The sequence below is a fragment of the Zalophus californianus genome, chromosome 4 (genome assembly GCF_009762305.2).
Source record: "Zalophus californianus isolate mZalCal1 chromosome 4, mZalCal1.pri.v2, whole genome shotgun sequence".
Lineage (NCBI taxonomy): Eukaryota > Metazoa > Chordata > Mammalia > Carnivora > Otariidae > Zalophus > Zalophus californianus.
Genome location: NC_045598.1, coordinates 12,399,260 through 12,422,652, shown reverse-complemented (window position 1 = coordinate 12,422,652; position 23,393 = coordinate 12,399,260). Strand labels below are relative to the sequence as shown.

Sequence of the window (23,393 nt, the reverse complement as noted above, 5' to 3'; positions counted from 1 at the left end):
GAGCCTCTCAGCTGCTGGCTGCTCTCGGTCCTCAGACCAGCCCCCCCTCCCCTCCCCGTCTGCCCCCCACTGCCATCCCAGTGGCACTGCCCATCAGCAGGAGGAGGGGTGGAGCCTCCGGGTGGTTAGACCTCGAAGCACTTACCTTGAGAGCATCTTCATGCCATCCACCCAGCGGTCGGCAGACGGGTGGAAAGGGGCAGCTTTGCGTTCCAGGATGGGCATTTCTTCCCGCCTCGACACTTGGGGTTAACAAAGGTAACCCCCAGGCCTGCCCCCACTGTGTCTTGTCCCTCTGACCCCAGAGGTGCCAGCTGCCCACAAGGGGCGATGCCTCTCCCTTCCCTGAGCCTGGAGGCAGTCGCTGTGCTCAAGTGTGTAGACCCAGCCTGCCAGAGGGCCTCGAACCAGAGAAAAATTGAGGTCATTTGAGTCCAGCCTTGTCCCTGCCCCCTTCCCTGCCCAGGTGGGGCAGCCCGACCACAGGAGGCCCAGGGGGTCAACTTTCCATCCTTAGCTGTCATCCCCATCCTCAAAACAAGGCAGCTGCTACCAAGATGCATTCAGAACACCTAGAACTTTAATGGATACTCAGTAACCACTTCTCAGCCAAAGACCATTTTCCGAGGGGGTTTGAACTGGCAGTTGTCAGCCACCCCCTCCGGACACTGACGGACGAGGGTGGCCGGGTATAATTGCTCTCCGGACAGGCAGGGCGTCGGGATGCTGTGGAATGGTGAATACGGGGCTGTTCACGCTCGGGCGGGGCTAGGCCTGGGGCTCAGGCACCATCCTCCACCATTTGAAGGCAAAGGGTACCCGGCGGATGTTGGCACAGGCACAGAAGTCCCCGATTTCAGTCAGGTAGCAGTCGAAGTCATCGATGAAGGTGCACTTGAAGCCCAGGGGCTCTAGCAACTGGCAGATCCTTTCTTCCAGGCAGCAGATGCCCTTGATCTGGGGCCCAAAAGGCTTGGGGATGCCCAGATTCTTGTCCATCACGATCATCTGCAGCTGTCAGAGACAGGGTGGGCAAGGCCGAGGTAGGGGTCAGAGCCATGGAAGAAAGCCCCCTCGGTGGTCAGGCTCGACCACACGCAGCAAGCACAAGACAGCTTTCTTGAGGCTGTGCCCCTGCAGACACCACCAGTCAACCTCCACAAAATCCAACTCACTTTTGCTGAACCTTCCCGTGGCCCTGACAGGTTCCAGCAAAACTGAAATCCCGGTCGGGCCACAGTCTGGCTCTGCAGACCTCCCTCGTTCCTTTCTCTACGGCGCCTCTCTCGTTCTGGACAGGAAGTTTCCTAATCGGGGCGCCTCTCCTGGGATGCCCTTCCCCCAAGCTCTGTCAGTTGACTTCTGTCCATTTCTCATTTCTCAAACTCTAGCCTCTCTTCCTCAAACACACTTCCCCCACTGCTACCCACCCCTCCTCCCAGGGCCACGTCGTGCCTGGTCTAGAATTAAAAGCTACCCACGTGTGACTGATGAATGCAGGGCCTGTGTCCCTGGGACTCAGAAGAGGGTAAGCAGTGCCCCCATCTGTGAGGTGGGCATGTAGCATTGCTCCCTCAGGGTTGGGGATGAGCCCAGGGCCTGGCCCATGGTCACTGCTTGGCCAGTCACCCAGCCTGGGACCTGCTGGTCTGCTCCCTGAAGCAGTGTTCCCTAACCAAGGTGGGAGACAAGAGCTTCTATACCTCCCTTCCTCAGGCACCACTGTCCGCTGGGCCTGAGCCTCTAGTCCCTCAGCAGGGAGGTCAGGAGACCAGCTGGAGTTACCAGAACATCCCCCCACCCAGCCCAGCCCCTGCATGCCTCACCAGGTTCGGGAAGTAGGGCCTCGCGAACAATTTTGCCATCTGCTCGTTGGAGGGGACGTTGGTCAGCTGCTCCAAGCAGAAGAGCTGAGGGATGTCAATGATGTCCCTCTCCGCCAGGCCCAGCTCCTCCTTCAGGATGTCACGGTTCAGGTTAATGCACTTCTGTGGGGCAGGAAGGGGGCAGGAAGGGGCCAGGAGACCCAGGGTCATGGCCTGAACAGCCACTGTCTTCAACCCACACCGTGTGCGGGCAGCCTTTCATGGCAGGCCCGCCATCCGATGGAGGGCACACAGTTCCCTTTGGGGGCTGCAGGGGGTGGTGGGCGTAGGGCTCAGAGGAAAGGCCAGGATCCCACAGCTGGTCGGTGCAGGGCAGCTGCCAGTCGTGAGTCTACTGCAACATGGGGGGGGGGGTGGGGGTCATTTGGCCCTTAGTCCTGGCCGGAGTGGGGGAGCTGGGCCGGGCCGGGCCAGGGCAAGAGGAAGTCCTCTGTGGGCACACTGCTTCCTTCCTTAGGCTAGGAGCCATAAGGTCCCAGCGGGGGGCAAAGCGGTTGGTGATGTGACCTTGGACAAGTCCTTGCTCTTTTCCAGACTCTGTTCCCCGCTGGAAGTTGGATAAGCTCTTCTGGGAACTCCTAGCCAATGATTCACAACGAGGCTGGAGGTGCTAGGTGGCCCAGAACACGGGTCATGGGCCACTTTAGGAAGCATGGAGACGACCCTGGTCCAAGTCTCCAGAACGTGGAGCTTCTTAGGGGAGTTGCGGGGGGTGGGGGGTCCTCTATTTCCTGGTCAGACACTAGGCAACTTGAGTGGCCCAGAGCATGTCTTTGTGGGTCAGACTTGGGAATCAAACCCAGTTCCCCCTACTCCCCGGCTTAGGTTCACACCTGGGTGCGAACTATCCTAGGCTTCAGGGGGTGATCAAGGATCATAGCATCCTTCGTGATGCTTGGGCCAAGTAGTTGCTCAATAAGGACCTTGTCTAAATTGTCCATGCCTCCCTCCACTTTTTGGAGAAGGTCCCTCACCCCCTTGGCCCCTACCTCTACATAGTTGTTCTGCTTCCTCATGTTTTCATCAGCCAGAAGTTGATTGATGGTGTTGGCCTCCCTCCCTGTAGGCGGAAGGAGAGGGCGGGCAGGATGTAAGGCCAGGGAGCAGTTCCTCCCAGGGCCGGGCCGACTGGGTGCACGGTTGCCCCGGTGACTGACAGGTGATCTGGCCGTCTCCAGAGACCTACCTAGGCCACCTGTCACCTCTGGGGACATCAAGGTCATTAAAGCTCAGGGAGGACTATTGATGCCCCCAGCCTCTCTGGCCCTGGTAGGAGGGGAGACAGCCTGGAACAGGTTAGCAGGTGACTCCAGCCCCCACTCTCCTCTCCCCTGGGCAGCTCTGTGCATCATGGGACCCAAACCACCCGGTCGCCTCCTACCTGTGACCTTGACTAGGCGTTTTAACTGCATTCCTCAGTTGCTTTGTCTTTAGGACAGGGATGGCCTGCTCAGGCCCTGGCTGAGGTAACAGTCTTCGGCGTGTGGGGTGTGATACTGAGCGCCAGCTGCTCAGTAAATGTCACCTTCTAGAAGTGCTTCTAGAACCCATGTGATTCCTGGGCCCCACCCCAAAGGTGGATTCACCAGGTCCAGTGTGGGGCTGAAATTGTGTGTTTCTGACAAGCCTCTGGGTGACCCTGAAGCCACACTTGGAGGAGCATGGGGTCTAGAGAGCTTCCCAGCACCCCTCCCTGGGTTCCCACGGACTTTCAAACAGAATGACTGTGCCCCAGCCACATGATCTCTGCCTGCCCATGTAGGTTTCCCACAAGGTGCCCAGGGGAGCCCTGAAGTCTAAAAGCCCAGACACTCGACTCCACGTTCCCCGAGTAGGTAGACAGGAGTGTGGGTAGCACCGGGTTTTGCCTCCTCGTCCCCCCACGGAGTCCCCTTCCCATATACTTGGCTGCCCCTCCACCACCCCCAGGACTTCTGGCTGACTGGCTCGGGTGGCCCTAGCATCACCAGAATAGCCCCGAAACAGAAGAGGTTCTCGTGTGCTGTGCGTTAGGCTTTCCTGCTTGCCTGGGACTCTGCGCAGCGGGAAGCACAAAGGGAGACCGGCCCTCTAGAAAGGGCATCTGGGAAAGGAGGAACTGGCTTCTGTTTCTGTGCCAGTGCCAGGGGCTTTGCTCACCATTGGAAAGGAGCTGGTCCTCCCGGACCTCCGCAAACAGAGTCAGGTCGCCATAGCCCTCTTTCTGTTTCTCCTTGAACAGTCTGTAGCAGGAGCTGGGGCTGGCCAGGAGCAGCCGGAAGCCCTGGGAAACTAGGGTCAGATGCTAGCTTCCCCTCCAGAAGCTTACAAGGGGCTTTACAAGGGGGGAGACCCCTCCCTCTCCAGCCTGCCCCCCCGACCCCCACCGACCTTGTCACCCTCACTCTTGTCCTGCGTGGGGATGAAGCACATGAACTCATCCACGTGGCCGACCATCAGCCAGTCCGAGAAGAGCTCCACCGGGGCCTGGACTCGCTGGGCGTAGAGGAAGTCCCGGAGGGCCTTACCCATGTCTCGGCCCTCCTTGCTAAGGGTAAGACGGAATGAACAGCCCGTGAGCCAACATGGTGCGGGTGGGCCACCACCTGTTCAGTGTCAGGCTCCCTTCAGCTAACTGGCTACTCTTAACCACTGGGCTCAAGGGACTGGTCCATAAAGGATGGGGTGGCTAAGAATCCCTTCCTCTGGCCCAACTCCGGACTGAGCCAAGGGATTCTAGCTCGATCAGCTCTGAACCCTGGGACACAAGTAGCTCTTGGATTTAGATTAACGGCCACCAAGAAGTCCACACACCTTGTAGAGATAAGCTCCTGCTGGTCCCTAGGCCAGCCAAATTTAGCATCCTTCCAATCTGAATCACCACTTCGAAGGATGAACAGGTTCGTCTGCTTTTTCTACCTGTAGTCTCCTACGACAATCAAAGACTCAAAAATCCTTTCTTGGCAATTTAAAGAAAGGTCCAGGGCAGAAAACCTGCCGAGTCGTGTGGGAGTCAGGTAGGACCCAGTGATCCACCAGGTCCCTTCAGTTTTAAGAGCTGGCCACCACCTGGCCTCTTGCCTCACCTGGGGTAAAAGCAGCTGCCAATGAGGATCCTGCCTAGGGGGTATTCTTTCCCTTCCACCTTGACAGGTGGGGACACCATCAGGTTCCCAATAGAGTCCATGCTGGCCACCCTGTGGTCCTTGGTGCCTTGGATCATGTAGCCAACGCCTGGGCTCTGGAAGGAGACCCAGTGGGGCAGGGCTGTTAGGAAGGATGGGCTTTAAGCCCCAGTCTTACCCCTGGATCCAGACTCTCAGGTAGATTCCCACACCCCCTGCCCCCACAGCCACTCGGGCCCCCTCCCCCTTGGCACCCCGTCCCTTCTGGGCAGGCGCCAGGCCTGACAGGTTGGATGGGGTTTAGGTCAGCCAAACCGAGCCCCACACCAGGGAGTATTTCATGGGGAAGTCGTCCAGCGTGAGGACCCGAGGGGTGTCAAGGACCAAGGAAAGCGTCTTGTGGGGAGCCTGGGTGTAACAGAAGGCCATCTCATCCTGGAGGGGACAGGAAAAGGAGTTGAGTCACCTTGCGCCGTCGGCTGCTTTCCTGCCCATGTCCAGCTTGCCAGTCACAACGCTCCCTGCACACGGGCCACCTCCAAGGGCGGGGGCGGGGGCTGGGCAACAGGACCCCCTTCTGCCCACTCCTGCTCAGCCCCTGAAACTCAGCTCAGGCATCTCCTTCTCTGGGGCTTTTCCAGACCTGTTCTCCTATGCGTCACGTTTAAAACCTGGGTCACCTAGCTTCTCTTCCTTCTCTTCCCTTCAGCGCCCCGTCCACAAACAAGCCTTGGTGGTTTAGGTTGCAGGGGGACTCCTCTCTGGCACCATTCGGGGGAAGCCACCGTGCTCTTCCCCAAATTACCGCACCCCCCTGCAGCCAGTGCACCTTGATTCTTGCCCCTTCCTAAGACTAGTTCTCTAGTTCTCAGCCAGAGGGGGCTTTTTAAAACCTAAATCAGAACATTTAACTCTCACTGAACCTTTCAATGTCATCCCACCTCGTTGTGAACTTGTTTCTATTCCTTACCTTGGCTTAAAAGAGCCCTAATATTCAATCTGGCTCTTTTCCTCCCTCTGGCTTTTCTGCTCTGATCTGGCCACGCCAGCCCTTCTCTTCTTCAGATCCTCCAAGTAAACCCCCACATTAGGATCTCCACGTCAGCTGTGCCTCTACCCAAAGAGCTCTGATGTCTAAGGTAGCACCTGCCCCCCAATCTTTGTACGGCCAGCTCAGTTTCCTGAATTTGAAGCTTTTCCTGACCACCCAAAACGGCCTCGTTTGGGCTTAGAGACTCACTATGGCATCTTGCTTTCACAGCACGGAGAGCCCCGTGTCCTTGCTAGAGCAGGAGCACGATCCGTCCCATTGTCCTGTAGCTCTAGTACTTAGATGGTGGCCAGGGTATGGTCCTCACTCAGCTACTTGTGGAGAGCAGAGCACCAGACTTCAGGGCTCTGCCAGGTCCGGCTGGTAGAGCCAGGAGGCAAAGGTGCCAGACCTGTTAGCACCTGGGTGTTCTGTGATCTCGAACACACACAGTCCAGAATGGGAAGAAGCTGGACTCTAAGCTATCCCTTAGTGGCTAGAATTTGGGCAAGCCATTCCATCTGAGCCTCTACTGAAGGTCTAGAAACAGACACCTCTAGTTAGTCGGAGCTTTGCTGGGCAGGTTGAGCGGACACATGGAGCTGGTCAGATGTACCACCTGCAAAGTCTCCCGGCCCCTCCCCCAGCAGGTGGGTTTTCCCCAGGTGGGAAGTTACCTGGAGCCACCTGCCCAGGCGGTTGGGGTCCTCGTAGACAGATGCCACCTGGCTGTTACTCTTTTCGCTCAGCTCCATCACTGTGTTCACAAAACCCTGGACCTGCAGCTCTCTGCCATGGGAGAGAAGCCAACTCTGGGGGGAGGCCTTTCTAGGCTCCCTCCACCCTGGTCATGGCCTTACTCTTCCAGAGGCAGGGGGCACCTCCTTCTGGTGAGGCGAGATCATGTCCCCGGCCCCAAGGTAAGCAGAGCTGCTGTCCCCTTCTTGCACTACCTCCAAGATCTCCATCTGGCAGCCGGTTCCAACACCTCCAGCCCTGGCTCTGGCCCCCCCCCCCGTCGCTGGGACCTCTGGTCCTCAGCTGCTCTCATCCCCGTCTTTCCTGTTCTTGGCCCGTCTCCTCACTCGGCTTCAGTTCTCCCCTCGCCCCTATGCTTGGGCTGACTCGCTTGGCAGAACCCCAACCCTGGTTAGCCCGGTCCCACATTTCTTCTTCCCTAGAACTCAAGTTACTGGAAATAGTTGGAGAAAAGCCCCTGGGGACAACCGGAACTGGTCCTGAGCACCGACAGCCGTCCGCCTCTCAGATCCCTCGTCCCCATGCTCTGCTCTCCCTCCTGGAGCCGCAGATGAGCAGTCCTCGTACCTGACGGGACCTATGGACACGTCCTACCAGCTTGGTTCCTGGAGCTGCCTTTCCCCTCCTCTCAGATTCTTCCTGCTCTGCTGGATCATTCCATCAGCATCATTCTCAGCTTCCTACCTTAAAAAACAGCCTTCCCTTGGCCCCATACCCCTTTCTTGCTTCCTATTTCTTTGGAGTTTTGCAACGTACTGCCTTCCCGTTCATCTTTCCATGCTTCCAAAGCCACCATGCAGGATTTCTTGCTGCACAGCGGGTGGCCTCCATCTTGCCAAACCCAATGGGCATCTCGTTCTCCTCTTGGGGTTTCACACAGCTGGCCCCTCACCTGGCCCCCCTCTCCCTTAACCTATGGGTCTCCACTCTCCTGGTTTTTAATCGAACCTCCTCTCCCTTCTTGGTTGTGTTAAATCACCCCACAGCTCACTGCTCAGCTACCTTCCCTGTGTGCCCTAGTCCTCAGATGAGCATGGCTAGGCCTGTGGCTTTGAACATCCTCCACCTGCCAGGGGCACCCAGACTCATCTCGAGCTTCCCAACTGTCCATTGAGCCCCAGAAGTTTAGAGACCCAGTGGATGCCCAGCTTTAAGTCACCAGGGCCAAAGCAATGACTACCAAGTCAGCAACGGCACCGCCATTCACCTTCCTGTGGACCCCAAACCCAGGGGACAGTCTTGTCTCCTTATAGCCCATGCATCAGCTCCCCTGGGTCGGGGGGGGCGGCGCGGAGGTCTGCCTTCAGCACACCCCTGAATCTAACATCTGTGCTCCCACCCCCTGGCCTGTGCCACTGCTATGTCCAGCTCGCACCATTGCAGTAGCTAAACTGGGTCCTGCCTTCTGCATGTGCCCCTGGTTTTCCAGGTGGCCAGAGTGCTTATACAGATGGGACCCTCAATGGCTTCCCACAGGTTTTACCAGCCAGGGTCCTTTGTGCCCTTCTCCATAGGTGTGTAGCCACCTGGCTTCCCTGCAGCTGAGAGTGGCTGTCTGCCGGCCATGAGCACATGAGAACTGGTTCAGGAGACTTCTAGACCTCAGCAGGGACGCATGACAGCTCTGCCCGACTTCGACTCCTCCTCTTTCCTGGGGCGTGGACATACCTGGGCCGAGCCTCCGTCACAAAGACGGAGCTGCCACCCCAGGGAAAGGCGTTAGCACAAGACAGAGGAGTCAGGGCCCCTCTGTGACCGAACAATGCAACCTCCTACCTGTGGGCATCTAGGGGGGAGGACGGGGACCTCAAACCACTGCATCTGGGGTCTGTTACAGCCCCGAGGCCCCGGGGCCTTGGTCCTGCCTTTGTCTTCTTGCTCCTGCCTGCTCGTTCCCGGCTCTCTGGGCCTCCCTGCTGTCCCTGGCGCACGTGCCTGTCCTTACCTTTCCATCCTGCACCCTGCTTTCCAGCACTGGCCACTACCTGGAGCCATGCTGTCGTCCACCTCCCCATGAGAGCAGGAGGGGGACGGTCACATTCGCTGCTCCGTCCCCAGCACTGTACACGTTTAGACAGGACTCCAAGCAAGAACTATCTTGGGGATAGGACTAGACAGTTCAGGCAACAGAAGCTCATGCTGCTTGGGAAGAAGTCTCGTGATCTCAACCACCGCCTCCTGCCCTGCAGACGGACAGAATACCAGGAAGGACCCGGCGCAGGCAGCCCGAGGGTCTTTTACCTGCACAGGTAGACCTCCAGAGGCATCTGGGTGCTGGGAGTAAAGATGCAAGGGGCCACCCGGAACACTACCGTGTCCTTGAACACCAGGGTCTCTGGAATTGACTGCAGTGTCACACAGGGTCCCGTCAGCAAGCTGCTTCCACGTCCCCTCCCCCTCCCCAGCCCTCCAGCTGTTCAGCTCTGCCCGCCTCTGGGCCCTCCCCATCCTCTGCCAGGTGCTCTCCCACAGGGTGGCACAGGACCCCAGCTCTACCCGCAGCAAGCCTGGTCTTCCCCCCCGCCCCGTCCCTGTGCCGCGTGAGAGAGGCTTCCTCCCCACATGGCCCCTGGCCCCAGGGCAGCTGGTCTACCTGGGGGACATACCGGGTCTTGCGATTCTTCCACCAGGGAGACAGAGTAGGAGATGAGGCCCGAGAAGTCGGCAGATGGGAACTCCATGGCTTCAACGTAGAAGGTTTCCTTCAGGTGGTTCTCAAGGGGGGCGAACGCATAGGTGTGCTGGCCAGGCCCCAGCAGCACCTCAAAGGTGCTTGAGCTGTTTCCTGAGGACAGAAGGGATGGGCCAGCTGCTGACGTGGCCTGGTGCCCGTCTCCACATCGGATGGTGGGGGTGCCAGCTCGTTCCTCCCAACAGAAGCCAGGCTCAGAGCTCCAGCAGAGCAGGACCCAAGCTGGCTTTTCTGTCCCCGTATTTCTGGATACTTAGGGCTTAGGGGACAATTAAGCATTTGTTCCCGAACAAGGGCCAGAGCTCACGAACGCTGTTCAAAGACCTATCCCACATCAAGGGCCGGGGCTCGGATGAAGATGCCGGCCTTCAAGGCTCTCAGTCCAGGGTGAAGGCCTGAGGCAGGTGGTTCTACCCTTGGACCAGCTTTGGGGAAGAAATCCTCAAAAGCCTCAAAGGTGAGAGAGCTGCAGAGTTGGGCTTGGCAGCCTCATCTGTAAAACCAGACCCTGCTCGAGTAAGTGCTAGGGAGGAGTCCGTGGGAATGGCCTGTTGGCCAAGGTAGGCCTCGGAGCATTTCCTGGGAAGCTCAGGAAAGTTCCTATCGCTGTTCGGAGCCTAGCACCTTCGGGTTTCATGGGTTGTGAAATAGAAAACCATGCACAGGAAAGAAGTTGGCCACACCCCGCGGTTGTCTCTAGTTAATTCAATCCCAGATCTGTTCGCCCTCCATTTGCAGAGATCGTCCTGACCCGAGGCCACCAAGCTTCCCACCTGACCTTCCGGCCACTCTGCTTGTCCTTCCAACCCATTCCTGGTGTGGCCGCCCTGCCCTGATGGCAGCTACTCCTCCTTAGAGCCTCTAGAAGGACGCCAAGTCTAGGAGACCCCAGTCTAGGTTTCCCTGGGCCACCAAGGCCCTGAACCATCTGGGCACCGCATCCTCTGCAGAGCGCTCTGGTACCCAAGCAGCCAGAGGAACCACCATGCTGAAAGACCCCACTTTAGGAGTGGACCAAACCTCAGCTGCCGTCACCACCACTCAGGAACACTGTTGTCACACTGCCATCCCTTAGCGCCTCCACTTCTCGGGTCCTCCCAGGGGCATGTTCTCCTCCCTAGTTTCCTCCTCTGAGAGGCGCTTCCTCACCTCCACCTGATCACGCCCCCTGCATAGATGTGCCGTGTCTGTCCATCTCCAGTCACTCCCCCTCCCTTCCAGCCCCCCGGTCACCACCTCCACACAGTTCCCTTTATGGCAGAATCCTCCCACATGCACGTCCACGGTCTGCCCACTTCGCTTCCAGCCCCGCGTCCTTACCAAATTCATGAATGACCAGCATTTTGAAAGCCGAGACGTTATCACAGATTTGATCAGCCTAGCAACAGCATCTGCCATGGCCGATCATGGCCCTCACTTTCCTTTGTTTCTAGAACTTCCTCTGGCTTTCTATTTCTCTGGAAATCTCCCCTCAGACTCCTTTGCTATGTCTTACAGAACAGTGTTCTCAAACTTTAGCCTGCTTCAGAATCACCTGGAGGGCTTGTGAAAACACAGTGTACTGTGTGTCCCTGCCCTTTAAAATTTTTAACTTATAAAAAGTAAAGTAAACTCTACCCTCAATGTGTGACTTGAACTCAACCCCAGTCAAGAATGCCATGCTCTACAAGTTAAACCAGCCAGGCACCTGGTTGCCCTGTATTCTTGACTTTAGTTTTTATTTTTAAGGGACATCTGGGTGGCTCAGTCTGTTAAGCATCCAACTCTTGATCTCAGCTCATGATCTCTGGGTCATGTGCTCGGGCCTCACATTGGGCTCCACACTGGGCATGGAGCCTACTTAAATTTTATTTTTATGTAATCTCTACATCCAACATGGGGCTCTAATTCAAGATCCCGAGATCAAGAGTCCAATGCTCTTCTGACGGAGCCGGCCAGGCACCCCTAAGTTTTTCGTTTCGTTTTTGAGTACAAAACCTGACAGTTTGATATGAGTGACAAGCTACAACATCTTTAGCAAGCTACACAAGTCACTGCCTCCACTATTGGTACCCAACAGGCCACACTGGGCTAGAGCCCATCCTCGTGGCTGAACCAGGCTTAGACCCATGGGTCTAAGGCTCAGTCCCAGCCTACATGTGGAAGGACCACATACAGCCAACCTGGGCTGCCTCTCGCGGCTGGTCCCACCTCACTTCCAAGTTCAGCTGTGGTCTGCAGAAGAGATGGAGAAGACTGAGCGAGGGCCCCTGAGCACCAGGTGAGGGAAGCAGCCGAGGCATGTTCTCCAGTGCTGGAGACTGGGAGATGGTCAATCTATAGCAGAGCCTTCCCTAGTCGCCCAACTAAAGCTGAACTTGGGTTTTAAGAGAAGGGAGCATGGCACATTTCTCCAGAAACAACGTTCAACCTCGATTTGAAGAATTTAGAGGCACGGAATACTAAGCCAGGTTACATGAAAAACTTGTTCATTCAAGGACATTTTGCTGGACACTTCTACCTCCACTTTCCAAACCAGCAGCCCTTGCGCCTTTATCTATAGAACAGGAACGTGCACCTGCCTTCCAGGTTGGTAGGGCTACAGATGGGCGGGTGCGGTGTGGTGCCTCGCACAGCTGCCACGCCACCCCCTTGGCTTCCGAGTTCTGGAAACTCAATCTAGTGGGGCCTTGTAGAGGAGTGAAGATGGCCCCTTCTGGCAGGGGTAATTGGGAGAAGAGCTTAGCTTGTCTGTGTAAGGCCATGGCTTCAGCCAGTATGCGTTTCTTCTCTCCCAGCCGTGAAAATCCTGCAGGACAGGCACTGTCGTCATCCCTACTGGGGAAGTGGTTGGAAGTACAGAGACTCACCCACATGTGCAGGCTCAGTCTGTGGAGGTGGCAGCCAGAGTGTCCCAGGGACACAAGCGTGGCCCCACCAGGCCCCCACCTGCAGCCCCAGGTCCCAGCAGGCCTCTGACAGGGTCCCTGCTGGGAACGACACGTGGCCACAGCGCCCCCCCCCCCCCCCCCCCCCCCCCCCCCCCCCCCCCCCCCCCCCCCCCCCCCCCCCCCCCCCCCCCCCCCCCCCCCCCCCCCCCCCCCCCCGCCCAACGCTTTGGAAGAGTAAGCGAAGCTGGAGTTGGTGCAAGAAACTCACTTTGGGGCCGGTAGATTCTGGCCTTCTCTGCCTCTTCCTCCGAGGTGTGGAGAATCAGTCGATACTTCTTTAAAGCACAGCCGGGCCCTTGAACATTCAGGGTCATCTGAGACAGATTCTTTATTTCTGGGCAAAAGATAAGGTAAAGGTTCGGGGGCCTCCGAAGGCCAGCACTGAGGAGTGGTAGGGCCAGGGGATGGGGCTCCTATATCGGGGCCCTGGAGTGCCCTCTGCCTCCTGCTCTGGCCCAGCTCTGCAACAGGTCTCTGCTACCTGCTTCCCCAAGTGGCCACAGGCAACTTGCCATCTCTGGGGTCTGCTAGGAGTTAGGACGGCACTCACCCCATACAGCTGGGGGCAGTGCACAGCCCTACAAACACTGAGAACAGGGCCTGGCACGGTCTGCCCAGAGAGGGTCCCCCTCCAGCCTTGGTGTGAACCAGGGCATCCCTTTATACTGCTAAGGCCCAGAACCTTGGTCCCAACCACAAGGGAGGACCAGATCCAAGACTGCTCTTGCCTAAGACAGTCAGGGTTCCTGGCCCAGGTCACAAGAGGGTTTTTAGGAAGTTGTTTGCAACTCCCTCATGTTTAGCCTTCTCAACTACTTTGTGAAGCCAGCTAGATCATCCCCATTTTACAGATGGCAAAACAAGACCAGGGGAGTTAACACACTCAAGTCCATAGCTAGGATAGAAGTTCATTACCGGACACCAGGACCCACAGTGTGCCCTCTTCCTAGTTATAAGCTTCAAGCCTCTGACAAGAGACTTTAGGCTCAGAGCGGGGACACCTCAGCCTGGAATCCATGTTCGCTGAGGGGTGTGGCAGCAAAGCCCCAGGGAGAGGTAGACCCCAGGGAAAAAAGCAGCAATAGTCCCAGGACAGTGGCCAGTCCTTACCTTCTGGAAAGAACACCTTCGTGGTCTTCTTGTCTACAATCTGGCCCTTGTCAGCAGGGCTGCAGTTCACAAGCAGGATGGCACCCCAACCACTGGGACCCCAGACCCAGTTTTTCTGCAAAGACAACAGGAATGTTGACTCAGGAAGAAGCCAGGGAAATCCTGCTTTCCAGATGCTACCCCGCATCAGGAGCAGAGCCGAAGTCTTCTCCAGGGTGACAGGGACCTCTTGGGGGAACTCAAGCACTTAGAAGAAGCAGGCAATGTCAGGGCAGTGGGTGGAGAGGCAGGGAAAAAGCTTGGTGCTGGTCCTAGCTCCCTGCCTGGTTTCAGTGCTGGGGCAGCAGGGACGGAGGCAAGCGGGAGGAGACCCGTCCCACGCAGGGAGCCTGTTCTGGTTGACCGCACAACCAGCCTGGGATGGGGACCTAGTGTCACCAGACATTTTAGTTTCTTCTGAAAGAGCTAGACACGGACTTTATCAGTTCTGATTGTATTGGAGCTGTTGGACTTCAAAGACACTATGTAAGCCAGTTTGTGGGCCCACGCCCTTCCCTGGGCAGCCTCACCTTAGCCTGCTTGTCACCTGTCATCTCGACCCGCCCGCTGCGGTAGATGTCCACGTCCAGGGAGACCACTGAAACAAGAGGGAAAGTTTCCACCACCCAGACCTGCTGGACGGAGCCTCGAAGCGCCAGGTAATCCCAACGGTGCCCAAAGCTGGGATCAGGGATGCCCAGCCTCTCAGGCATGCTGTCAGCTTAGAAGAAAGTTCCTCCGAGGCAGACTGCTTCTCTGAGCAAGCTTGGAGAGGACCAAGTATCCGCGCGTCTCCCCCAACCCCCTCGGAGTTCACAAACCAAGTCCACTGGGGTCCTGATGCCATCTCTAAGCTCTAAGACTCAGGAAGGGCTCAGTCCACGGCAATCCCAAGCCTCTTAGAGCTGAAGGATCCGGGCTCTGCCCAAGTATCCTCAGAGGCTCCTCTTTCAGTCTCTACGCTCCACCTTCCACTCCTCCCCACCACACACTGACCACCACGCGGCTCTGCCCTGGTTTCATTTTTGTTCATAGAGCTTGTCACCTGATGTGCTCCATCCCAACTGGAATGCCAGGCCCAGAGGAACAGACCACAGTCACTGCGTGTACTTTGCCCCTGGCACGGATGCTCAGGGACCAGATCCCTGCTATGAACCAGGTATAGTTCTAGGTCCTAGGGATACGGCAGTGTGCTAGACAGTCCCAGTCTTCTTCAATCTTAGGGAGGACAGTGTCAGAGCACACACACCACATGCAACAGTGGCGAGGGGTCAAGAAATAAGCAAAATGCATATTGTTTCCGATGGTAAAAGTGCCGTGGAAAACCAGGAAGGAGATGGGGCGGGTTGTTTCAGTTCTAGATGATCGGAGGAGTCTTCGGAAGAGTTGAAATATGAACAGAGGCCGGAAGGAGGCAGAAAAGGGATCAGTGTTAATATTTGGGGTAAAAGCAATTAGAACAGGAAGTGCAAGGTGGCAAGGTCAAGGGTCCAGAGGCCAGCGTGCCCAGAGTAGAATGAGCACGGAGAAGAGAAACAGGCCACGGGGCAGAGATAGACCAGCTCATTTAGGTTTTGTGGGTAAAAGGGACACCAGCTTTAATCCAAGTATGCAGAAGCATTGGAAGGCTCTAATCCAAGGAGACGTTATCAGATATCCTTCTAAAGACATACTGCTCTGGGATCCAGGTCAGGAGTGGACGGTGGAACAGTAAGGACACAGCAGGGACCCCCACCCCCCACCCCCACCGAGGGAACCTGTGCAGTGACCCAGGTAAGAGGATGATGGCTCGGACCAGCTGAGAGCATCAGTGTGGCTTGTGGCTGGATTCCAGCCAACTTTGAGGAAACAGCAACAAGACCTATGGATTGATGTGGGTGGGGGGAGAGGGAAGAGGGACACCCGGCGTTTAGGCCTGACCAGCTAGAAGGGTGGACCACGGTCCACGACAATGGGCAGACCATCAGGAAGGAAGGCGCTGGAGGAAAAGAAAACCAATTCGGGTCCTCCTACTCTGCCACCATCTTCCCCAGAAGGAGAACCCGTTCCCTTTGGGTTATATTAAAGACTGAAATGTTGGTTAGACACCCAAGAACTCACACTGGGTTAGCAGATACCCAAGGTTGTGGAAGATGCCTGGCTGGAAGAGTTTGGGCGAGTCCTCTGGCTGCAGAGCCACAGGCCCACTGCCTGAGCTTGAAGCACTTCTACCAGGCTGGGTGGTGGGTGGGGGATGAAGGATCCAGCAAAGGCACCCAAGAAGGAACAGCCGGCTAGGTAGAAGGAAAACTGGGTGCAGGGTCCCTGAAAGGTTTCAGGTAAAATGGGTCCAGAAAGGGTGAGCAGCTGTATTAAACACTGCTGCCAGGTCAAGGCAGGGGAAGCCGAGGACCAGTGGGCTTAGGGACCTCCATAAGGGCAGTGCTCCTGGTGGGGTCTGACTTGAGATGGTACCAGAGAAAGGGAAGAGAAACGGAGGGTGCAGAGTTAGGGGAGGAGGGCTCGAAGGCAATCCAGAATCAGGTTTAAGAGAGCAGAGGTTGTTTGTTCCCTAAGAGACTAGGCAACATAACGTGCTCCTCTTAAAGGAAGAGAGGTTCCGGCTTGTTCTGGAATGATCCAGAAAAGGAGTGGGGGGGGGTAGTGGCTCCCTACATCAGTAAGTTGCCGAAGGAAGTCTCTGAATGAGTGAGAGGGGACAGGATCTAATGTGAGAAGGTTAACTCTGCACCAGACACACCACCAGTGGAGAGGTGGCCGAACGCAGGTGGGGCTGAGCGTAGGTGGGCAGGACAACAGGCGCTCAGGGAAGTTCCCACGCCCGCTCTCAGGGAACGGGGCCAGCAGCGAGTGAGGACGGCAGAGAAGGCACCGGGAACGGGCATGTTGCGGGGAGTCCATCCAGGACCCGGGAGGTAGATTCCAGGGAGAGCCCCTCAGCTGCTCTGGCTGCTACAGCGCCCGCGCCCTCCTCCCGGGGTGTGAGCACTCACCAATACCAGTGAGGCAGAGCACAGCCGTGACCATGGGGACGTCCTCGTCGGGCAGATGGTACGAGACCAAAACCTGTAGAGATAGCAGCCAGCACCCATGGGAGTGGAGGGCAGGGGGGCAGGCACAGGACCTTGGGTTAAGTACCCACCTCCGGCCATTGGACTTTGGCCTCACGTTACAGCTTCTGAGCTTCCGATGTCTGACTGAGCTGGGGCAGGGTCCTCCACGTGGAGGCCTGACTACAACCCTCCCAGGTGGGCTCTACCCTAAGGGCAGAGAGAGATCAAGGCACTTGCCCTGTGTCATTCAACCAGAAAGGGGTGGCACGAGCTTTAAGATCCAGGCTGTCTGGCTCTAGAGGTCAAGATTTAGACTGGGCTACACATCCTCCCTACTCTTCCCCCGCATTCCTCGGATCCCGCCCGTTGCCCCAGAGATGGGCAGTGGGGAAGCAGGGGCTCCCAATGGTTCAACTGCTCACTCAAAAGCAAGTAGGACAGCTGGGGTGGGGCCTGGAATCAGAACGCAGTCTTTCCTGGGTCATGCACCAAATCTGCTTCCAGACGGCCTCTATACATTAGACAAAGACCTGCCCTTCAGCCACTTGGCCTGGACCACAAAGCCTTCATCACAAACCAGAGAACTAGCCAGCAGCTGGGGCCATGCTCTCATGCATGTGATCCACCACCTCTTCCTAAATGGAAACTTCTGTCCTCCAAGGCCCAGCGCAGCCCTCAGTGGGCCACTCCTGACCGTGCTGGAGGCTGAGCCCCAGGCAAAGCACACCTCTCAGGTCTCTGGGCTCAGCCAGGATGCATCACAGCTGCAAATCTTCCCTGTGAGCTATGCAGCGCTTAAGTGTTCTACCTGCCTCCAGGGGAGGTGCCTGCCCTGGGCAGGGTGCAGCATGGGGTGTGTTCTACCCATCTGTCACCTGCCAATCACCAGCAGACTATTCCAGCAAGTTCTGCTGACCGAGTGCCCTAGTCCTGAACGGGCCTCCGTGTTCTCACCCCCACTTCACGTTGGAGTCGGCGGGAGAGCTGAGCCACAGAAGCCAGGGGCCCACCCCGGAGGCTGACTTAATTGGCAGGAGGCGTGGTCCGGGTGCTGAGTGCTACAGAGTCCCTGGTGGTTCCAATCACCCCGTATGAGCCATCAGCTGCGACCACAGAACCACCACCGCCGCCGCCAAACTCAGGAGCCGGCTTTCCAAGGAGGTCACCCTCCCCGCCACCACCGGTGCCCCACTAGGGAGACAGCTTGCCCAGGGGAAGAACACGGCCTTGGGCTCAAATCCTAGATCTGACCCACTCTAGTCATGCCATCCAGGTTGAGAGAGGTCATTCTGTGCCTCAGTTTCCACATATGTAAGATGGGGGTAAGGCTGACCTCTTGAACCAGAACTCCAGATACCCAGTACACAGCATAATGCACTTACTACACGTTCGCTCTTCAGTTTCCTTAAGATCTTCACACCCCCCCTGAAGACCAGCCTTGGTCAAAAAGCCCATCCGAGTTTTGCTGCTAAGACCCTTGAGCCAGACTTGAAAAGCAGCTTGTTGTGAAGCTAGGCCGGAGGCGTGGTCAGGAGCACAGGGAGGACACAGACGTGCTGGAGCTTGAGTCCTGGCTCTGCTGATCAATCCCTCCCTCCCTGCCTGCTTCTTTGTGTCCTGGGGTCATGGAGCAACCCCCTCACAGTTTCGGTGCGAGCACTGAACGTCAGGCAAAACACCTGCATGTTTCACAGACTCGGGGCCCAGGAAACACCATCTTTCGGGAGGAGATTCCCCCTCACCCCCCACGCCCAGGCTTACCTTGTCACTATCGATGGCGGAGCTGGGGGAGGTCATCTTCACCAGCACGTCTATGGGATGCGACAGAGGCCACCGGGGCGGGGCGGCCTCCTCCCCGCTCACTGCTGGGACCGTGTTGGGGATATCCACCAAGACCCCAGGAGAGCCACTGACCGTGAACGATGTGCACTTCTCCGGGGCACACCTAGTTGGCCCGGCGAGGAGACAGACTTTAGGGCACAAGAGTCTCCCGTTCTCGGCGCACAGGGCAGCCGGCTTGGTGGGGGACGGGCCCTGACCGTGGCTCTCCTTAGGGTGTTGAGGCAGAGGCCGGCTGTTCAGGGCAGGTTTGCGGCCCTCACACAACTTCAGCCTCACTCCTACCTTCCTCCACTCCAAGGACCCCGTGTCCTTCCCCCCGCCCCCCAGCTCTAGTCCCGAGCCTTCCCTCCCCCCAAGGCTCCAGAAGTTACCAAATCTACATCTTATTTGTAAGCCCATGGAGGAAGGATCCCTGTAGGGGAAGAAATGGGACCCGGGCCTCGGGAGGTCCGTGCAGTGACCCTGGGGAAGACCCGGCCTCAGGAGCAAGTCAGCCCCCCTCCCCCCCATTAAGGCTCCATTTTACAGGAGCCCCTCTCCCTTAATCCTCATGGCCTCCTAGAGAGCCAGCCTCGCCCCCATCTCACCGGTAGGAGGGCAGGATCAGCAAGGCACTTGTTTCTCTAAGGTCCCTTAGCCCACACAGGGCAGAGGCAGGACTTAGGTCAGAATCCTGCAGGGTCAGGACTGGGAGGCCCTTAGAGACCCAAACAATTCTCCTGGAGATGAGGCAGGAGCCAAAGATGCAGAGAAGGGAGGTGACCCCTGGCCCCCACGTAACCTAGGGGCAACCCCAGTATGGGAACCAGGTGCCAGCCTCCCTGCTCAGCCCCGCCCCCCAGCCAGCCCCGGCAGAGCCCCCAGCCCCTCACCCATTGAGATCCAAGCAGATTTCCGTGCCCAGCACACACAGGGCATGGACGGGGCTGTCCAGGGACAGGTGGATGACACTCTGGAAAGACATAGCTCGGCCCTCCGAGCTGACTACCTTCAGACCCGCGCAATGACCCTGACTCAGCACAGCAACCTCAAATAACGCCAGGGCTCACCTGCGCCCTCCCCTCTTACGGGCTCAGGGCCTCCCCAGCCCCACCCCCTTGTTAAGGAGGCTTCAGCAGCTGTCCAGGTGTGGCTGATTTTCTCCACTGAGACTTGCTGGGGTGGGGGTAAGGGGGTGGTGCGGAGGAGCAGGTGGGGCCCGAGCCCCGTGGTCACTAATCTATCAGGCAGCTAGTTCCCGCAGATCCAGGGCATCTGAGGCTGGCTGCTTAGGTCTCTGGCCTTCAGCTGGGAGCAAGAGAGACTCTGGGGAGCTGGTGCCGGGGGCGCTGGGCAACCTGGTCATGACACTGTAGGATGGACTCGGCTGGAAGGTGCTGTCAGGAGCACATATCCGCAGGGCGTATGTGGGTGGTGGTCAGGAGGGCAGCGTGTGGCAGCATTGCCGGGCACTGGGGCCTCAGTGCTTCTAGAAAATTGCTGAGCTGAGCCGGGCAAAGTGCTGGACCAGTGGTCCTCAATGGGTGGTGGTTGCAAAAAGGATCAGGAGGCTTGTTACCATTATAGACTCCTGGGCCTGGCAGGTCTGGGGTGTGGTCCAGGAACCTGAGTCCCATCCTCAGGTGATTGGGGGACACTCCTTGTCCACAGTGGTGGCATCAGCTCCCAGAGGGGGCATGGCAAGTGTTGGTGGAATGAATGAACCGAGGAGCCCCTGCTGAGCCCAGTTCGCCAGCTGCTTCCCATCGTCCCTGAGCTCACTGGGCAAAGAAATGAGAACAGCTCCAGCCCAGGGGACTCGCCAGCTAATTTTAAAGCAGTGTTCATGTTATGGTTTAAAGTGAGGGTTTATGGTTATTCTTGAACAGGTACCACGTTCACATGGTTCCAAGTTCAAAAGGGGCTTGCGACAGTGTCCCTCCTGCTGTTTCTCACCCACCCAGTTCCTTCTGGAGGCGGTCAGTGGTATCCGTTTCTCCTGTGTCTTTCCATATAAACGCAATGCACGACCAAGCAAGCATGTATGCATATCCTCCCCTCCTTCTTATCTTTATGTAAGTGGCGGCATATGCTACATAGTATCGTATCTTGCTGTTTGCATTTCCTAGTGCAACTTGGAGACAAGTGCGTCCTGGCAGCTTGTGAAAAGCATCCTTATCCTTTTTGATGGCCGCACGGTCCTCCCAGCAGAGCGGCACCGTGATAGGTAGACACATTTGTTTTCAGTCTTTGGCCCTGACACACAACAGCGGCGATGTGTAACCAGTGTGTAACAGCACAGGGTACGTAAGTTGGGTCCTGAGTGAACTCCGCTCGGTCAGCCAGGCTTGTTAAATTCAGGACTAAAAGTAGAAATATCCCTCCTTGGAAGAGTTAAGCATGCAACATAACTGTCAGGGGTGGCTTTACTTAGGGGGCTCTTGGACACAGCGGGTTGGCCAGGAAGACCCGAAAGCCCCTTCTGTTTGGGCTGAAAGTGGCAAATATTAAGCAGGCAGGAGGCGCTCAGCCCGTGTGTACTCCCACCCACACCGCCAGTGGTGGGCTGGAGGGAGGGGATGGTCGGACTGGGGAGGGGCTGCTGAGGGTTGGGCTCTGGCTTCTGGAGCCAAACCGTCTGGGACCTCTGTCCCCCCTGACCTCAGACAGCCCTGCCTTGTGCAGGGTTCTGAGCGCTGTGGGGGAGGAGCACTCTCAACCTGGAGGATGGAGAGCCCTCTGGGCATGGAAGGGACTTGGAGGGATCTAGAGTGGGTCTTGCTCCCTCTCCAGGGGGCTTCCTGTTCACCACTGAATCCCCAGCACCCACAAAAGAGTCCTGGACATAGTAGGTGCTCAATAAATTCTTGGGGTGCAAATGACTACATGAACCCCATACCCCTCAAAAAGATACCCCAGTGGGCTTCCATCGGGCTCTCCAACCAAACCAAGGGCTCTGTGACCGTGAGGCAAGTTTTCCTCGACTCCCACAGCTCTCTGCATGCTTGCTCAGTGTAGACTGTCCCCCTCAGCTCCTCAGGAAATTTCCCTCATCATTCAGGTAACCAGGTCCCATGGTCAATTTAGGTCACGGTGAGGGATGCTATGGTACGCCACCTGACTCCCTTCAGGACACAGGCACTTATCCCCCAGCTGCTGCCGGCCCCTCTCCTGGAACTGTCCACACTGCCAGTTCCCACGGCTGTGTCCCTTCCTTGGGGGCAGTTTCCTCCAGTGTTGGGGGGGCGGACAAAGGGCAGGTCGCTTGTCTTAATACAGGACAACTCCAAGGGCCTATCCCAGCACCAGGGCATCCCGTGGGTTACCCAAAACCTTTGTAGCTCCCACATCCCTGCACATTGTCTTCCGCTGCCTCCACCACCACACTCCCTCCCCAATGTGGTTCCCTGTCCACCGCCTCCGGGTCCCCACCCCCCACCTGCGGGCACCTCTCCCCCTCCAAATCTGTTTCTGGAAAGCAGACATGAAACAGTTACCAGACAATTTCAACTCAGAGGTTCAAAAGTCAAACTCCACACAAAAGAAAACCTCCAACTTGGTTTTATAAAACTGTATCTGCCCGCCCACACAAAAGAAATATTAATAAGGTGGCATGCTATCACATTGCCGTATTCAAGTGTATCAACTCAACACTGCGCACCTTAACCTTATACAGTGTTATGTGTCCATTATATCTCAGTCTTTACTGATGGATTGATTTAAAGATTTATTTAAAGATTATTTATTTTATGGGACGCCTGGGTGGCTCAGTCGGTTAAGCGACTGCCTTTGGCTCAGGTCTGATCCCAGGGTCCTGGGATCGAGCCCCACGTTGGGCTCCCTGCTCAGTGGGGAGTCTGCTTCTCCCCCTGCTTGTGCTCTGTCTCTCAGACAAATAAATAAATAAAATCTTTAAAAAATTTTTTTTTAAAGATTATTTATTTTAAAAAGAGAGCAGGGGGAGGGGTAGAGGGAGAGAGAATCCCAAGCAGACTCCGCACTGAGCCTGACGCAGGGCCGGACCTCACGACCCCGAGACCACAACCTGAGCCAAAACTTTAGAGTTGGCACTCGACCGACTGCGCCACCCAGGTGCCCCTATATCTCAGTTTTTAAAAAGTTAACTCTTGTCCCTTTCCCACTAAGGTTTAATGCATGTGCAATGCTTCAAGCTGTGGAAAAGAGGTGCAGGGATTCTCTCTGCCTCTTCTGTGTGCCACAGCTGGACAGAGTGGTTCTTAACCGTGGGAGGTGTACTAACGGCCCCCCAAAGATGTCAGATCCCAATCCTGGAACCTGTGTCATCTCACACAGGAATTCTTTACACAGGTGACCATGACTCTTTGAGATGGGGAGATTATCCCGGCTTTTCTGAGTGGACCCTAAAAGCAGTGATGAGTGTCTTTATAAGAGAAGCAGAGAGAGATTCGCCACACACAGAAAAGAAGGCAAGGTGACCACAGCGGGTCCTGGAGGCATGCCGGTGGCCACCAGGAGCTGGAAGAGATGAGGAACGGACTCCTCTCAGAGCCGCCGGAGGGGACACAGCCCCGCCCACCCCTTGATTGCAGCCCCCCTGAAACTGATTTTGGACTTCTGGCCTCCAGAACGGAGAGAATACATTTCGGTTGTTTTAAGACACCCTGTTTGTGGGGCACCTGGGTGGCTCAGTCTTTAGGTGTCTGCCTTCGGCTCGGGTCATGGTCCCAGGGTCCGGGGATCGAGCCCCGCATCGGGCTCCCTGCTCCGCGGGAAGCCTGCTTCTCCCTCTCCCACTCCCCCTGCTTGTGTTCCCTCCCTCGCTCTCTCTCTCTGTCAAATAAATAAATAAAATATTAAAAAAAAAAGACACCCAGTTTGTGGTAACATGTTACATATGGCAGCCTCAGGCAAGTAACCTGTGACCGCAGGGGAGGGGAGGGGAGGGGAGGCAGCAGGAAAGTTCTCGATCCCCAGGCACTGTCCTAGG

General features: G+C 56.8%; 1 protein-coding gene across 1 annotated transcript; it reads right to left on the bottom strand.

Moving 5' to 3' along the window:
* Positions 1 to 558: 558 nt before the first annotated feature.
* On the bottom strand, positions 559 to 19,479 carry PADI6 (peptidyl arginine deiminase 6). Its single transcript, XM_027624229.1, has 16 exons — positions 19,318 to 19,479; positions 18,365 to 18,548; positions 16,544 to 16,616; positions 14,081 to 14,148; positions 13,512 to 13,626; positions 12,610 to 12,735; positions 9,386 to 9,564; positions 9,021 to 9,124; positions 6,698 to 6,809; positions 5,318 to 5,425; positions 4,952 to 5,106; positions 4,257 to 4,413; positions 4,026 to 4,149; positions 2,876 to 2,946; positions 1,827 to 1,988; positions 559 to 1,014 (listed from the first exon to the last, which is right to left on the bottom strand). The coding sequence occupies exons 1-16, from the start codon at positions 19,407 to 19,409 to the stop codon at positions 769 to 771; spliced, it is 2,076 nt and encodes a 691-aa protein (XP_027480030.1). The 5' UTR covers positions 19,410 to 19,479; the 3' UTR covers positions 559 to 768.
* Positions 19,480 to 23,393: the final 3,914 nt, after the last annotated feature.